The sequence below is a fragment of the Solanum tuberosum genome, unplaced genomic scaffold, assembly GCF_000226075.1.
Source record: "Solanum tuberosum cultivar DM 1-3 516 R44 unplaced genomic scaffold, SolTub_3.0 scf00118, whole genome shotgun sequence".
In the NCBI taxonomy this organism is placed as follows: Eukaryota; Viridiplantae; Streptophyta; class Magnoliopsida; order Solanales; family Solanaceae; genus Solanum; species Solanum tuberosum.
This window is the reverse complement of record NW_006239043.1, coordinates 66,051-85,219: the sequence shown is the minus strand read 5'-3', so window position 1 is coordinate 85,219 and position 19,169 is coordinate 66,051. Positions and strand designations below refer to the sequence as shown.

The 19,169-nt window shown below is 30.6% G+C and overlaps 1 protein-coding gene across 1 annotated transcript in view; it reads left to right on the top strand.

Annotated features, from left to right (window-relative positions):
• The first annotated feature begins 8,173 nt into the window (after positions 1-8,173).
• LOC102598286 (zinc finger CCCH domain-containing protein 4-like) overlaps positions 8,174-19,169 on the top strand; it is a 16,616-nt gene continuing 5,620 nt past the window's right edge. Inside the window, exons 1-2 of the mRNA XM_015309916.1 lie at positions 8,174-8,361; positions 8,938-9,058. Of these exons, the coding sequence (XP_015165402.1) occupies positions 8,976-9,058 (83 nt within the window). The 5' untranslated portion in view covers positions 8,174-8,361; positions 8,938-8,975. The remainder of the gene's footprint in view (positions 8,362-8,937; positions 9,059-19,169) is intronic.

The following is a 19,169-nucleotide window of genomic DNA, read 5'->3' as shown; positions in this document are numbered from 1 at the left end:
TTTAACAATTTTTTAACTTTAACTAGTTTAGTATTGACTTAATTCCAACAACTAAATCCACCAACTAAATCACATTATTTATTTTAACTTATTTAAACAACTTTAACTATAGTTTAATTTCGACTTAATACAACAACTAAATCCACCAACTAAACCACATTATTTATTTGAACTTATTTACACAACTTAACAACTAAACCTATAAATTTTACAAATTTGTACCATATTTTCAACGAATAATCAACCATTCAATATACGAACACTTGTACCAGCTATCGAAATAACATTACACCAACAATTATTATAAAACATACCTTTAAATATACCAATATATATATATATATATATATATATATATACTATTCTACTATACTATAAAAAGGAGTTGAAGTACCAAGCAGGCAGCAGGTCAACATGCCTGCTTTGGCACTTTAGAGGGTGTTTCAGTAATTCACGTAGAATTAAAACAATTGTAGCAAGCAATATAGATATTAGATGGACTTGACCATATTCTCCTTTGTTAGCTCATCAAGACATCTCTAAATTTTCGCTTATCCCATTTTACAGATATTGCCGCTGAAACAAACCACGTGGACTTCATCCGTTATTGTTCTTCTAATGTTTTTCTTTCTTAATTTGTAAGCAAAATTGTAAGTAAATTATTATGGAGTATTTCATATGTTTTTTTTTTCTAATTTGGATTTAACACGAGCTTAAAAAAGTAGAAAATAATAATTAAATTTTATAATTTAAATTAAAGTTATATATAAAATGTATCAAAATATTACTTTGTTTTGTGAGTATATAAATATGCATGCTTTGGCATGTAAGGTTATTTTAGTTATTCCGTGGTTCCTCCGCTTTATTTTGTTTTCTTATTTTTTAAGTTTTTGTATATTTAAAAATTACGTAAAATTATTATAAATTATAACAATTAAAAGATATATAAAAGAATTATTTGACTTTTAGAATTCTATCATTATTTGACTTTTAGAATTCTATCGGTGCTACATAAATTGGAACAGAGAAAGTAATATGTATTACTTGAAAATGACGTAAAAATATTATAAATTTCAATTACTAATATCTTGAAATATTTTTGAAAACATATTAGAAACAAATTGGCCGACTCTTGAAATTTTATTTGTGCCGCATAAATTGAGACAAAAAAAAATATATATATTATTTAAAAATTACGTAAAAGATACAATAAATAATAATTAACAACTTCAAATATTTAAAAGATATATAAAAAGATTGATTGACTTTCGAAATTCTATTAGTGTCATATAAATTGGAAAAGAAGAAGATAGCATATAGTATTTAAAAATCCCATAAACGATACTATAAATTACAATAATGAACCACTTAAAATATTTAGAATACATGTACAACATTCCGCTGACTTTTAAAATTATGGCAATGTTGCATAAATTGGAATAGAGAAGATAACAAATATTATTTAAAAACGACATTAACATTACTATAAATTGCACTAACAAACAAATTAAAATATTTAAAAATTAGAACGACTCTCCAAATTTAATCTATAATCACATAAATTAAAAGAGAAAGAGTAACATATGTTGGGCCGTACTAGCATGGGCTCCAATGTCTAAGTATATATACTATTTTAACATCTAATTTTCGGCAAAAGAACATCTTATATCATTAAAAAACTAACTTTATGACAATGGATAAGTTCTCAATACTAGGATGAATACCATTAATAAATACTAGAACGAATATCATTAACGAATAATATTGGTAAATCGTCAATAACATTAAATATTAAACTGCAAAATTTATTGTTCTAAATAAAAATTTAAAAAAACTAACAATGTTAATTTTGAGGTGAAGATTTCATACGAGTCTTCTTGTTATGTCCCGCTGTAACACATTTACTACAAGTTACTTTAGACCTCTTGAATTTCACCTCGTTAAATCTCTTCTTACATTCTTACAATCATATTTTGGTGGTCTTCTTGATTGTCGTCTTGCATGTGGTGGTAACACCATTTCTCTCAATGGAATTTTCCATGTGGATTTACATGGAAAAGGTTCAATTGATATTGCATAAATATCTCAAAAAATTTCATTACTGTAATAGGCTGAGCAATAGTCATCACCATGTTTGTCTCTGTATCGGATAGCGGCAACATCATGACTACAAGAAATTTCATCATGCTAAAATCTACCACAACTACACATTTGAGTACGTAGAAAGACAATGGATCTTTTAGCATTGTCCGTAATCGTATGAAGGATATTCTGTTACATTATTCCTGCATTACATTACAATATACCGTTAAAAACATACTAACATAGAATTTTATAATAATCAAATCGAGTTAAAACATAAAGCAAATTGTTTTTTATCCCAATAAAATTCATATACAACTCAGTTATCAAATTATGGTTTAATATAGGGAAAAAACTTACTCGCACTGGGTTGTATAAAACAAAACTAATGCAATTTTTATTATTATGTGATTTAATGAAGTAAAATATATGTTAATTAATTATGGTTAATTAAAATGAACTATAAATTTAAACATATGACATGCATATATTGGTTTGGTGTATACACCCGATGTGGGTAAGTTTTACCATGGTTTAATATTGGTGTCCGTTTTTACCATTGGAATACCTATATATATATATTACTTCCTCCGTCCCATTTTATATGACATCACTTTCTATAAATAGTTGGTCCATAATACTTGTCATTTCATAAAATCAATGCATAAATTAGCATATTGTTCCTTTTTTACCCTTGTGATAAGTTATTAGCATTAAAAACATACATTTGACCAACTTAGAAAAGTTAAGTAAATGATTCATGTTCATTGGTTAAATTAATTAATCAAAATTAATTAATTCATATGCATTGATTGAAAACTTGAGTTCCAAAAAAATTAAATAAGGGTAGAAGGGTAAAGTTACATCATTTCTTAATGCAAGTGCAAAGTAAAAATGTGACATATAAAATGGGACGGAGGGAGTATTATGATTATTATTTTATTAAAAGTGGAAGCTTCAAAGTGCGAAATTGATTTGCCATTTTACGCATGTATTAAATTAAAATATTATAAAAATATAATTAATTAAATGATGGAAAATTGTTTACATATTGTCGGTTCTTTTTCCTTCCCATATTTGAAGTTAGGGGTGATAATTTGAGTTCATATTTAATGAAATGAGTCCATTTTGTCCATATTTAATAACTTGGATCACTCATATTTTAATTGGTCAAATATGAGCTTCAAGCTATTTTAAGAGTCTCTATAAATATGGTCAAAATGGGTTAAATATGGACATCCATATTTACCCATAATAGATCACTTAGTTTTCACTTCCACTCAAAATTCTTAATTGTGCTAAAAATTTTAAAAAATAATATTAATTTTTAAAAATTCAATTAATTTTCAAACTTAATTGAAAAACCAGATTTTGTTTTTGTTTTTGGAAAACATAAAACATTTAGGGATAGGTTGATGGAAGGGGGGTGCCCGGCGGAGGGGGTAATTTTTTTTGTTTTTGTAAAACAAAAAAAATTTAGGGATCGGTTGGTGGAAGGTGAGGGGGTGGGGGTTCCCGTGGGGTAATTTTTTTTTTTTTTTGAAAAAACAGATTTTTTTTTGTTTTTGAAAAACAAAAATAATTTAGGGGTAGGTTGGTGGATTTTTTATTTTATTTTGGGAAAACAAAAAAATTTAGGAATCAGTTGGTGGAAGGTTGGGGGGGGCTCCCCGGGGGATAGGGGTGCCCGAGGGAGGGGGTAATTTTTTTTTTTTGAAAAACAGATTTTTTTAAGGTTAGAACCATTTTACCCAAACCATATTTGACTAAATCTATATTTGCTCATATTCTATTTGGGTGGATTGTAATCCAAACCATTTTTGCTCAATCTATATTCAATCCATCCAATCCGATCCAATCCAATCCAACCATTTGTCACCCCTATTTGAAGTCTTCACATGAATTAATTACTTATTAGTTACATTGTTCATTGTAGTGAAGAACTGAGAAGTACCATCAGTTTTCAAATGCTAATAGTGTATTCCCCTCTCCTTCATCAAAGTGACAGTTATGTTTTATTAATTATATGCATGAACGTACGAACGTGTGATCTTTCACATTCCCAATCATTAATATGTGTGGTAAACACTAACAAAAAATCTTTCATTAACATCCTTTTATCCCTATAAATTCACGGCTCCTAACCTTAATCATTCTACCATTTGGATTTTCTTTCTTCTCTATTCGAAATTTGAGAAAAATAATGGGAGAAATAAGTATGTGCAGTGGCGGAGCCAGGAATTCTATCGAGGGGGTTCAAAAAAAAATAATCACACTAATAATATCCATAAATAAACGGGTCGGATCGGATCATATATGAACGGATTGAATAACAAACGGGTTGACAAAAAAATCCTTAGTTCAAATAATTTCTTAACAATTTACAACTTATCATAAGAAACAAATTTAAAGTACATATCTATAAAATGATAATAAAGTAGCACAACTCATTCAAAAATTCTACAAGTACTTCAATTCCTTTAGAATTGTCTCCGGCTCCTGAAAGTGCAAATGGAGAGCAAGCACAAATTTAACATTAGAAAGACTGACAATAAACACAAATCAAAAGCAAAAACTCACAAATTCTTTTTGGCACACTGCACATATAGAATTCTGATTTTTTTTTTAAAAAACAAAAATACAAGAACTTACAGAGGTTGCCATCAATGGTCGAATCACGAATGGAGGATAGAATGAAATGATCCGCGGAGATCGGAGGACCACTAGCGGCAGCGAGCAGCGACAGCAAGCAGGAGCGGGCATCAGGCGAGCAACAAAACGAGAGGCAGTATTCTAGTTGAAAGAGAAGACTAGGAGGAAAAATAGAATATTGAAATCCCTAGAAAAGAGAGGGTTTTTTATTTGTCGACTTTTCAATTAAAGATTTAAAATATAAAATTTTAGTCATTAATGAAACGTCGTCGTTGTTCTATTTATTTTTAATAAAAACACTTAAAATTTAAGCCAGCAAAAATGCTTCAAAATTAGAAAAAAAAGATTGCTGCTCATTGGATTCGAACCCGCGACCAAGCCCACAAAATGCGCTTTCTTGAACCCAGTTTACCATTGAGCTACTCCTTTGACATATGCTCAGGGGGTTCAATTTTAAATATATACACGTAAACAGAAAAATCGATCTTATATATACAGTGTAATTTTTTTATCGAGGGGGTTCGGATGAACCCCTCGGCACACTGTACATCCGCCCCTGAGTATGTGCAATGTTGTCGTAAGATCAAATAGGCTATCACAAAAAAAACTATTGTAGAAATTAAAGCCAAAAAGCTGACGAAAAGTTGAACAACATCAATGGTTAGAGTAGAGAAAATATAGTTTAACAACATCATAGTTATGACTTTATATTTTCTATTTATTCTTTGTATATGTCCATTGTCCATCATCTATTAGTTTTATTACAATTTTTGATAGCAGTGTTTTAAAAAACTCTGTTGGGCCTCGCCTCGGGGCTCGCACTAGGGAGGGACTCTAGCAAAATGTTCCGAGACTCAAGTGTGAGGCTTAATTCTGTAAGACTTACGTCCTAAGCGCCTAACTGTACGCCCTAAGCATGCCCAACGCGCAACGCTCGAGGCGAGAGATTTTACACAAATTATGTGTTAAAATCTTTAGTTAACATTGTTGACCCTCATAATTCTTGAATAATTGAATGATACATAATAAATTTAATCTATAGAGACAAAGAAGGTTGAGAATAACTCAAATAACAAGTTTTAGTATCGCATATTTCCTATTTGGTAACACTGTGAAAGTAATTATATGTTATGTAACATTCCTTTTATAAATACGTTGCAAAATTTTACTTTTTCACTTATTATTGGTCTTCATGGTTTTGTCATATGTCTCAAAATTATTACTATATTTTATTTAGCTATTTGAAAGTAATTTTATTTTTAATAATGATAGAGTGATGTTTTTATTATAATACTAGTAAGACTATTAATTATTTTCTTTTAAATAGGAGGGGGGGGGGGGGGAAATTGTATAGAATGATAATTTTTTTTTTGAGAAATAATAATTCTTTTATTATTAGAAAATTAAGATATTAAATTATTTATACTAGTATAATCATGTTAGAACTTTTATTTTCTATTTGTTTATTTTATCATATTTGTAATTGTTTCAAACTATTGATTTATTTTTATAATTTTGTGTAATTGTATTATTATACTATAATATAAATTAAGAATTTAAAGACCCCACATCTCAAGGCTTACGCCTCGCCTTATACTAAGTAAAACGTCTCGCCTCACGCCCCGCCTTTTAAAATACTGTTTGATAGGAATAGAAATAAGATGTCAGCATTATGAAATATAAGGGCCGACGATTAAGCTAATTAGTACTAAATCCTCAAACGTATATCAAGTATATGTAGAACTTTGAGAAATATTCTTTCTATCAAGAAATATTAATTAAAATGAGTACAAGTTGGATTTCATTGTAATTTTATGTTCATTTTCTTTAAATATTTTTGAAAATTTAAGCAAGTCATCCTATTTTGAATACTGTTTGGTGCTAAGATAAATATACATTTGTGGTGTTTTATTTGCAAGTTTGGTAGAAAACTAGAAATCTATATATTTCTTCTTCGTGCTTTTGCTAATTTCAATAAAGGCATTACATGTATTTGTTTATTTTCCGATCAACAATTTTTTGACATATTTATACCATTAGAGACTTTAATTTAATTAGTTTCACTTATTTCTTATTTTATGACAAATGCACCATACCATTTTTCTCAATTTCATTTAATCAAAATATAAAAGGCAAAATTATTATTGTTAATTTAACATTTTCTATTTTACCACTCAAATTTTTAAATATATCGAATATTTATAATTTGATAAAGGACTAACGTGCATGTTCCCAGAAAATAGCTAAATAAATAGGTGTACAATTGGTTCAAAAGTTGATTTTTGATATATGTTTCAACCATACAATACATAACATCATAATTTTATAAAGAATTTTACCAATGTTAAACCATGACTTCTAAAGTGGATTTTATTTATATTTTACAAAAGAAGAATTAGGAGTAGGAGGAGTCAGTTTTCTTTGAAGATCGAGAAATATAGTGTCGGACAATTATGTCATTCGAAAGAAGTCTTCTACCGAAGAAAAAACCTATTAATACAATGCAGTATACTATAATCTAATAAAGTATGTGAAATTATTTCCACAATCATCAGTATTCATCACTAACGTACAAATTGGTTTAACATACTTATTGTGAATGATGTAGAAATCGACTTAACTTTGGTGTCAAAAAATATTTCTTCAATAAAGTAAATATTCAACCTAAACTAACATATCATCAATGTATAACAAAAATGTCATTAAAACGTCAATAACAAAGCCTACTGCATAATCAAGATATGAACAATGTGAATTAAATAATTTTTTTCTGAAAATAATTAGTTTATTATACCCGATTACAGAATGCTTTTTTTTCTTTGTTAACTACGTTGATTTATATCACATTACAACACATTAATTAAAAGCAATATTATTTACTATAAAATCAATTAAAATTGCAAGTTTTATAATAAACAAGATTGAAATAACTTGTTCCATCCCATCTTTCGTCGTGCTGAGAAGTTGTTGCTTTCCGCCATTGAAACAATTATCAGAATATAGGAAGAGTTTGATTGAGGTTAGTATAGTAATATTGTGGTTATGAGAGATATTTGTGATAAGTGAATAACAGAGGTAGAACAATTTAAGGAATTAAAATTTGTTACCATAATAAATCATACGCAATTATTCATTAGAATTACCATTTTTATTATTATATCACATTTGTTTTGCTTGGTAAAAATTCTATTGCTATGTTAGAAAAAAGTCAAACTATTGCTATATAGAGGTTATTTAGGTGCTTAAATTGTATAGATAGATTTTTCACCCATATTTAAATTACTTTAATAAGTATATCATCTTCAAATATAAAGTAAAATTATAAATTTTGACAATACTTTGATGATTTGAAATTGAAAATTCACACTTTTGACTTTTGAGAGATTAAAAAGTGAACAAATCAATTTATTGAAAACAAAATATCCCTAACCAGAAATATAAGGATCAAAATATTAGAAGGACTAAAAGTACTAATACTAAACTTTTGCTAAAAAGTCAATTTTTTCCTCTTCATCACATTAGTAGTGATTTTTTTTTCTCCACTCCTTCCCTTTGCTCCGCCGCAGTTTCTCTGCCACCGCCGTAAGCTCCGCCACTGTATTTCCTCCGCCGCTGGATTTCACTGAGGTAAATGTTATGATCTCGATTGAGATCTGGAAATTCAAATGGAAAAGAAAATAATCGAACACAATAGTTTTTGGAATTTTCTGATTTATAACTGGAAAATTAGAGATAAGGATATCTAATACATGAAAATTAAAACTACATTTAACGGAAACTAACTGAAGAACTCTCCATTGCCATAAGGACCTGCAGATTTAGATGAGAAAAGAATTTAGAAGGAGATTGAAAAGAAGAGAAGAGAAGAGAGAGAGAGGGGAGCACGAGAATAATACCAATTTGATCAATGCCCCTTTTGCTCTTCCAGGAACTTAGTTATAGGATGCTCACGTGCAATCACAGCCCTTCAGCTTCATTAACTCCAATTAAATCTCGTACATCCAGGTGTTATAATTCTATTCGTCATTTCTTTATTCTTTCACTTAGCTCATTTATTCAGGTCATGACAGTAAAGTTTGTGCTTCGTGTTTTGATAAAATCAACCTAATTAGGTACCTTATATTTGATAAATTGAAACTTTTTGATGCTGTGGATGTGAAGAAAAAGCTTTAGTTGATAAGTTTCTGTTTTCTTTATAAACAGGAATATAGTAATTAATGGCGCGCATAGGTTGCTTATAGATGCAGAAGCAGATGGATGGAAACGATCTGATTTTCCGATTATATCTGAGTCTTGTCTCGGGGACAGTCCCTATGTGCGAATGGTAATATTTTTGAACTTTTCTTCTTTGATTTTCCTTTTATTTTTTTTTAGATAATTTCATGATTTGGTGTTTATGTTTATGGTGTTTTTGAACTAGAATTGAGGGGTTGTGTGTTTATAGAATTTAGGAACTGATTTTGTGTCAAAATTTCTCCTAATTGTTTGAGCTTTTTCCTTCAAAGGTAGTTAATTTTGGTTTAAAAAGGTCACACCCTTTTCTTATGACAAGGAGTGCAAGATATGCACACGACCCTTCTGCAGCAAGTTGAAGTGTCAAGTTTGTCATTTGGTTCTTGAGTATGGTTTGCCAGTTCTGGTCTGAGACACTGCTCTCAGTATCAATTCTAATGATGCAATCCCCAAGAGTGACGTTAATAGAGAATATATTTCGCAGAGGAGCACATGGCCGTAGGGTGGTGTGAAGTTTCAATTGGAAGTCTATTAATACTTATAGCATGCCTTTGTGCTCCACCTGCATATTCACAGTTACATGCCCCCCCCCCCCTCCACACACACAACATACACACACAAATTGGAATAATACTCATCTACTACTGACGCCGTAGGGCTGTTCATGGTTATGGTTAAAAAATCAAACCGAACCGCAATCCGATTAAAAAAACCGATATTTGGTTGGGTTTGGTTTTAAATTTTGAAAACTGATATTATTTGGTTAGGTTTTGGTTTTACTAAAAAAAACCGCAAAAATAACCAGATCGAACCGATAAATTAGATATAAATTTTATAATTATTTATATATTAATTACAAATAAAATATAAATATTTTATTATATTTTAATTAACTTAAGTCTCTAACTTTACGATTTTCTCAAGCCCAACTCTTTAGTCCAACTATAACAATCCTAAGTCCAAGTCCATTAAAATTCATTTTAGTCTTTACCTACCCTACTTCACATAAAATAATCACACATTCTCTTAATTGAAACACTTTGTTCGTGTAATGATAACTCTAGTATTGCTTAATTGCTTAATTGAACCGACAATAATTTTTCTGTGGATTGTTCATGTGCTAGATGTCTGTGTCTATCGACATAAGTCCTCAAAAGAAATTACTAGGACTTTCAAACCGGATAAACCAGAAAAACTAAACCAAACCGATAATAACCAAACCGACGGTTATTTTTTCCGTTTGGTTTGGTTTGGTTTTAGAAATTTAGAAAACCGACTAGATTGGTTTGATTTTGGTTTTGATGAATAACCAATCCAAACCGAACCACGTACACCCCTAACTGAGGGCATGTGCTTGTTACCGTGAACAATTTTTACTTGCAACTTTCAGAGTGCAAATGTGGATAAGCTTATTCAAAAAGTTGCTAAATCTTTGAGCCGAAACTTTCTGTTAGCCCAAAATTGATTGGGCTGTGTTATTTTTTGGATTTTGTTAGCTCCTTAACTCTAGCTCAGTAGGGTTTGAGGGGGTTTATCTTTTTGGCTGCTTTACAGGTTTTTGCACAGTTAGCTTCATGTTATTTTCATTTTTGAAGCAACTTTGTTTTTAGTTGTAATCACTGCATCTTCTTGATGCCTTTCTAATGCAATTTAATTACTTCACCAAAAAAAAGGAAGGATTACATAAGGAATGAAGTGTGTATATATATATATATATATATATTTATTACACTCGTAGCTTTTGTGGCCTTCTTTACCGCAATTGTAGCATTTGCATTTATCAGTGGGTTTTTTTGAAAATTCTCTTTTCTTTTTATAGTATTTTTTTCTTGGTATATACTTTTGTTTAGAGAAGTTTTTTCTTTTTATCAAACCCTTTTTGAGCTGTTTTCTTTTTTTGTAAGGTTTCTCATCACATCCCCATTGGGTAGATGCCTTTGTGTATTTATTCGCATGGTAATAAACTATAAAGAACTAAACAAAAACTGTATATTTGATGGATATTTTATCCCAAATAAAAACAATCTAATTAACCTTGCAAAAGGAAAAACATATTTTCAAAATTTGACTGCAAAAGTGGATTTTGGCAGATAAAATTAGCAGAAGACTCAATTCAGTTAACTGCTTTCAGCACTCCTAATGGACATTATGAGTGGCTAGTCATGCCCTTTGGACTAAAATATACACCACAAATATTTCAAAGAAAAATGGATAAAATATTCTCTGAAAAAGAATTTCTAATAATCTATATAGATGACATTCTAATATGTTCCAAAACATATGAAGAACATTTAAAACATCTTAAAGAATTTTCAGAAATTTGTTTAAAAAATGGAATAGTATTAAGTCAGAAAAAGACTGACATCAATAAAAATGAAATAGAATTTTTAGGAATGATTATTTCAAAAAATGGAATTGAACTCCAATCACACATCTCAAGGAAAATTATAGAATTTCCTGACAAATTAACAACAAAACAAGAAATCCAAAAATTTCTAGGTTGCTTGAATTATGCAGGAGAATTTATTCTCGACTTAGCAAAAAAACGGAATATACTGCAAAAACTTATAAGAAAATCCAATAGACTTGGATGGACAGAAGAACACACTCAGTGTGTAAAAAGCCTAAAAGAAGAATGTGTTAAATTACCAAAACTAAGATTACCAGAAGAAAGTGATAATCTAGTTTTGCAAACAGATGCATCAGACTATCATTGGGGAGCATTATTGCAAACAGATTTAAATGAAATATGTAGGTACACAAGTGGTACTTTCAATGATGCAGAAACAAGGTATTCTACAAATGAAAAAGAATTGCTAGCTATTGTTAGAGGAATTAGAAAATTTTCTGCTTTCCTTTTACCAAAACAATTTGTTATTAGAATTGATAACACGCAGGTGTCAGGACTAATATTTAACAAGCTTCCTTTTGAACCACAATACAGAAGATTGCATCGATGACAAGTATTATTATCTTTTTATTCATTCTCAATAGAATATATTAAAGGAAATGACAATTTTCTTGCAGATTTCATTTCTAGAAACGTCCAGTATGGACAATCAGACAAAAATCCTGGTGAACAGGATATATGAAAAAATGAGGACAGTGGATGAGTCCATTGATGTCAAAAGCCAAAAGCTCTTCAAAATCAGAGATGAGCTATCAAAACTGTCTGAACAATCTCGGATGTTACAATCTGAATTAAATCAGCTTAGCACTACTCAAGCTGAAAGCATGAGAGAATTTTTACTCTTATGTGAACATTTGGACACACGTCCATCACATAATTCAAATCTGAAAGGGAATATTAATCCCAACAAAGTGGCAGGAGATGTCCCACTAGCACCTAGTGCCAAAAACATCTCAATGGTAAGCACGGATATGCCAGTTCCAGCATTAAAAGATGAGGAAAAAAGCTGAGCAAACGAAGCAACAAGCTCATCATCAGTAAAAGCTTTAAAAAATAGACTTAGTCAACTATGTATGTCCCATAACATACAAAGAAAAGCTAAACGAATAAATACACAAATCTTTTGTAATGACACTAAGGCATCTACCCAATGGGGATGTGATGAGAAACCTTACAAAAAAAGAAAACAGCTCAAAAAGGGTTTGATAAAAAGAAAAAACTTCTCTAAACAGAAGTATATACCAAGAAAAAAATACTATAAAAAGAAAAGAGAATTTTCAAAAAAACCCACTGATAAATGCAAATGCTACAATTGCGGTGAAGAAGGCCACAAAAGCTACGAGTGTAATAAAAGAAGAGTAAAAATCTCAAGAATTGATAGAATAGATATTGATTCAGACCTAGAATCAATAAAATCTATAGAAAGTGAAGAAATCTATGAAGAATATTCAACCAGTTCAGAAGAATCTGACTAAATGAATAAAGAAATTCAAGAAAGAGAAGAATCTGTTCAAATATTAGAAACAGAAGAAGACCATCGAGGGTATGCTTTAAAAGCAACTTTTGACGGAGAAACATTCAGAAAAATCCAAGGATTAAAACTTAATCTTAAAGTAGAAGACAATCTACTTAGCAGAATGCAAAGAATGTTTGCAAGAGATAAAATTTCTTATCATAAATATCAGGAAATAGAGAAGGTAATAGAAATTACCCAAACCACAGGAAAACATAAACTAAACCTGTTAACAAAACCTATGATAGACCAAATTCTCAGAAAAATTCCTGAAAGAAAAAGAAAAAAAATGAATTACGTTCATTTAGGAGGAATCCAAATATTAGTCAAATCGACTTTTAAAGAAGGAATCAATTGTCCGATAGTGATAAAATCTATCAGACGAAAGATTCATAAATGCAAGAGAAGGAAATCTGGGTATAGTAGGGGGAAATCTAGCCTATACAAAACTCCTTTTACTTATTACCCAAAGTATTGTATATCACTAAAAGATGCTAACTTTAATGACGCATTAAGTTTACATTTTCAGATCAAAAGAATTTGATCTATTTAAACCAGGTAATCATATAATGAGTATATATTACCAGGCATTATACACAGTTACAAATTCAAACTATGGTAAAATATACAAAAATAAAGGAATGATCGAAATAGATCAGGAATGTGCAGGGATTGCAAGAATAGTTGAAGCTGAAATTCAACAGGCCCAAATTCCAGATGAATATGAAATTCGATTTGGAAAAACACAAGAAATAGAAAGTACTAGTAACCCTAGACTTTCGATAGAATATGGAAGAAATTCAATTAGAAAAAGTATATCCAAAAGACATCAGCAAAAAATTGAAACTCCAAACATAACAAAAATAAAGGGAAGAATCTTCAATGGAACGGAATGGAAATATCAAGAAATCTTGATACAAACAGGAGCAACTGCTAACCACGTGAAAGGTGTTCTAATAGATGGATTACCAATTATCGAGGGAGAGCATTATACCTACAAAACCTTTGAAGGTAATAAAACCGTCTATGAAGGAGAACACTATACATATAAAACCTTTGAAGGGAATAATTTTAGTTGTAAAAACATGGTAGACCTACCTATACAACTAGATACTATAAGAATAACAGTTCCTTGTTATATTACCAATCACGATGGTGAGCACGAATTAATTTTAGGAAATCTATTCCTAAATAAACTTGAAGATTACAGCATTGGAAAAAAAGGAATAGAAATGCTATACAAAGGAGAAACTTGTTTCATACCAAAAATATAATGCCAAAAGAAACAATTTTCAAAGTATCAGTTTTCATAGAAGTAACTTTCTATGATACAAAACTAACAACCTGCTGTCAATTAGACAATGGATCAGAAACAAGTCTAGCAAAATCTTTTTTAATAAAAGATTGGGACATAAATAAAAATAATATCTCAATGATTGGAATTACAGGAGATAAAGAAAAGCTTTCTAAATCTAAGGAAAAGGTAGAAATAATCCTAGGATCAAAAATTGTTTCTATAAATAAATTATTTGCTTATGATAAATTGGAAACAGATTTATTATTAGGAAATGATTTCATACAACAGTTTCAGGATTATCATCAAACTTTATATATGATAAGCCTAAAAACTCCTTGTGGATATTACATTAAAGTCCCAAGAAAACAAAATCCATATAATCTTGAAAAAAATAATGGAAGCTACAAAAGAAAATACTTAGAAAATCTAAGAACCCTAAAAATCTTTTCTTTTGTAAGAAGTCCCTTCTTCTATCTATAAAAGGAGAGAGAACTTCATACTAAGAGGTAGACTACATTTTTGCTTAAAATCATGAAAGAGCAATTTTAACTCTAAAAGACCCCAGTATAATCATCAGAGTTAGACCCATGCTCTACAATGAAGATGATAAGATTGAATTTAAAATTCAAATTAAAGAATTATTAAATCTAAAATTAATAAGGATGAGTAAAAGTCTTCATAGTAGCCCAGCATTTATGGTAATAAATCATGCTGAAATCAAACGAGGAAATTTTCTTCTTGAAACTCCATAGATAGTCTTAAGTGAAGGTTGCGATCTTCAGCCTTAAGGAGGAACAGTAAGAAAGTAGCCAGAGACTGAGGTCGTTAGGGTGAAAAGCTGTTCATTGCCTGAAAGGAGAGCTGCTAAGGCAGTGATAGGACTATTCATCGACCAAAGAGAAAAAAGGTATACACGCACAACTTTTAATATTTCATAGTATTACTTTTATCAAACAATTAATACCTTATTTTAGTTTATACTTAAGCATATTAGGAATACTTAGTGTTTTATTTAAAATATAATTTAGATTGGTTTAAGAGTCGCCACTTAATTTTTGAGAAAAAAAAATCAAGAAAAACTATCGTTTTCATAAGACTAAAACAGGAATCTAATGAAAACTTAAAAAAGGGGGGTTCGAGGTTCTTATTAATATTCTAGGAAGGTTTTTAAAGCACCTAGAATATCCGCTAATGCGGTTATCCGACAATTAATTTATTTGGCTAAAATAATTTAACTTGATTTGAATGGAACGATTGAACTATAGTTTGAAACTATTTTAAAGGAGAAAATGGGAGATATTTAAATACTATCTAAGTGAGCTATCTTGCCAATTATTCTTTTTAAGTTCTTTTGAAAGATGATCGATTTAGTTAAATTGTCAAAACGGAATGAGCATCTTTCGGGGATTTGAACTTTTCGACCCTAAGATTAACGGCAAATATTAACAAGTAAATAAACATAATAAAACAAAGAGGGAAAGAGATTTTTGGCCCAAGTATGGTTTTTCTGTCCGCCTGGACCAGTACTTGGGCCCATTTTCATTTTGGGCCTTCGGCCCATTTGAGTCACCTGCACCTGTCCTATACTAACGTAAAAGAAATATTTTTCTTTGGGCCTTAGGCCCAATTTTTCACCTGTCCTAGGCTTCTAACAAAATATAGAATAGCGACTAAATGGGCTTAGGCCCAATATATAACAAAATACAATTTTGGAATTAAAAGTGGGCCTTTGGCCCCATCTTTTCAATTCTCTAATCTGCTCCAATATTTTTTCGACTCCGGAACCTGTACGTCGACTTTCAATGGCCGGTTGACTCGATGAAGGAATTTGAGCCTTTATGGCTCTCTTGAAATGCAAGGGAAGAACATGTAGAGTTCAAACGACTCAATCCGAGGGAGCTCATGCAAGAAAGATGATAAGGATTAGAAAATAAAATAAAATTAGGGAGCAATTAATAACTGACTAACTATTGGCTTCTAAAAATAAAATGGAACAAAGAGAAGTTACATAAACAGATTTTAGAGTCATTTTTTAAAGGGAAACAAACATGCATTAATTGATTATACATTGAAAGATAACAAATATATGATAACGAACTAGATGTAAACTAATCACACGGACTATATTTTTATTTTTTATGAGAGCCCAATTCTAACATATTAATTTAAAAATAAGCAAGACACATTAAACACCCAATTGTAACAGTAAACAAAACTATTAGGCAACATCTAAGACTTTTAAGTAAACACACGTAACACAAAAAACTTATCAAGGACATTCAAAGAACAAGACCATTTTATAAGGATTAGATACCAATATTTTCAGCTGCTTAATTAAACAGGGTTTTGCGGATATTTTACTTTACTATGCAGACTATGCAGTAAATATTATATAATTTTTTTAAATTGATTGAACATTTTTATATTCAAAATACTCTTGTTTTCTATATAACTTCAATTCATCTATAAAAAATAATAGGGTTTCATAAGGATGACTAGCACTTGAATATACTAGTTCCATTCTTTAATAGCTCTATTCATATGAAATAAAGCTTTTTTTATGCTTCCAAGCTCTTTTTCTTATGCTATGCAAAGACCTTTGTAAAAATTTCATTTATATGAATATGCAAACAGCATGATATGCAAATAGCATGGATGATGTAGTGAACATGGATGAATTTCTATATAATTTTTTATTCCCTGTAGGTACTAAGTGTTGACACCCAATTTTGACCCTCCCCGATAATAATTAGTTTTTGAGCTTCTTAATTTTCAAACGATTTAGAATAATTAGCTTTGTAAAATTCAAATACTTTTCAAAGTCATTTTGAGTGTTCTTAGTCGATTTTCATAATTTATAAAATAGCAAATATATTTCATTTAGTTGTATAGATATGATCGGTATATTTCATAAAAAATTGAAAATCATCTCAAAAAGATTTTATTTTAAATATTCTAATTAAAATTAGTTTAGTTTAAATTATGGTTAATTTTAAAAATTAATTGGTTTATAGTTGAATTAATTATTTTATTTCGTTAAGATTGAGAAACTCCTAAAATTAATTATATTAATTCATCTTATTTGAAATTTAGCCAAATTCACTACATAACATTCAATTTTGGGCTAATTTCGTAATACACTTGGCCTTGTTTTATTACAAACATACCCATTTTCTAACCTCAATTTAAACCCATTAAATGACCAAATTTTAGGCCTTTTCAATGCAATTCCAGCCGACCCAATTCAAGTATCCCTTGGCCCACCATTTTTTCCAATTCAAACCAATAGCAATACGTATAGACATATGTTCCAGCCTACCAATTACTCATTCTGACTCCAATTTCCCAGCCCACCTTGACTTTAACAACTCCAATGTCCAGCAGCAGCAATTCCTCCAGCCCACTCTCAATTACCAAGACCCGGCCCACTCCTCACTCCACAAAGAAGACCCAGAAGACAAAGCAATGTCCCCAAACGTTAACAATAACGGGCAGCAACGTGAAGCAATATGCAACAGTACACGGCATCTTCACAGCGTGAAGACAGAAGCAACAACTTCACTTCCGTCCACGATTCCAATGCCAATTCCAGTCAATTTCAAGCGGCAAATACACAGAAAAGTAATGGGACAGGCGGAAAAGCAGCAGCCTGGCAGTACTCTGCTTTCATTTGGCTTCTTCTTCAAATGTCCCTATGCACATTAATGTCGCAGCAGCACGCGTCTGTCCCTTTCCTCTTTTGGAATGGGGCGAAAATCGTGGGAAAAGGTGTTTGTCCGAATTGGTGAAGGAGATTCAAATTTTGAATCTCGATTTTACCTATTTTGCCCTCACGTTTTCCTCCTAAATCAACCTTATTCTTCATCTATTTAAGGTCGCTTTGTCTTTCTTCATGGTGGGGGTTAACTTACAGAGAGTTGGGAAATAAGAGGGGGTTTTTCTTTTACTGATAGGCAGAAAACAGAGAAGGGGTTGAGTTCTTTATTCTTCTTTAGACTTTACCTTTAAGAAAAAATAACATATAAAGAACACACAGTAATAGACTTGAGAGGGGGGAAGTTTTGAGTTCTGTTTTCTTTTCCGAAACTCTAATTGAAGTTTCTTCATCGGAATCCTTTAGTGGTGGTGGAATCGTCTTCAACAGCTCGAGTTCAGTTCGCTGCCCCAAGAAAGGTAACTTCACTTCCTTTGGTATTTTGTCCCAATGTTGTGTGTTGTATGTTCCATGCTTGGTGTAGAATCTGATGTTAAATGTACTTGGTTCCTAGTATTAGTGTTTTCTTTATCGTTGCCTACTTTGTGAATTTCTGGGCTGCAACATGAATCTCATTGATTAAGTCTCTTCGGCATTATGTTGATAGATCAGCTGGTTCGATGTTATGTGTGTATAGCTAGCTGGATCTTTGCTTTATTTTGTTCGATATGAATTGGGATCATTTAATTTTGACTTCTAATGCATTAGCTGTATAGTTCGGTTTCCTTATTGTTTACTCGTTTTCTTGGGTCTCTTTTTCTGTTGTTTGACCCATCATTATGAACTCTCACCAATGCTAGCATAATCTCATAGTATTTATCTATATACTTGAACACTGCTCATTTAGCTCTAATTCCTCTTAATTTTAAGCATGTTTTCAACAGTTGTGAAGTAATATATAGTTCCTTTACTTACTTTAGTCATCACTGGCTCATTTCTTTCTTCCTTTCACATGCTTAATTCAACGTTATAAGCGGTTAACGCCTATTGGAGCCTTAGGTGTTCTAAGATTGCTTTTCTTCGAATATGTGTTTCGTTCTCTTTAAGTTTGCGATACATGAGGCATTTGCTTGGCATGAACTTTGCATTTAGATTGGGTTAATGGGTTGTGTTATCTGGAAAAGATTTGCTTTCAAGTTAAAATCAGATTAGTAGTTATTGCTTCCCTCAATGAGTTCCATGTCTTTCAAGTGTTGGAATTATTATTATTATTATTATTATTATTATT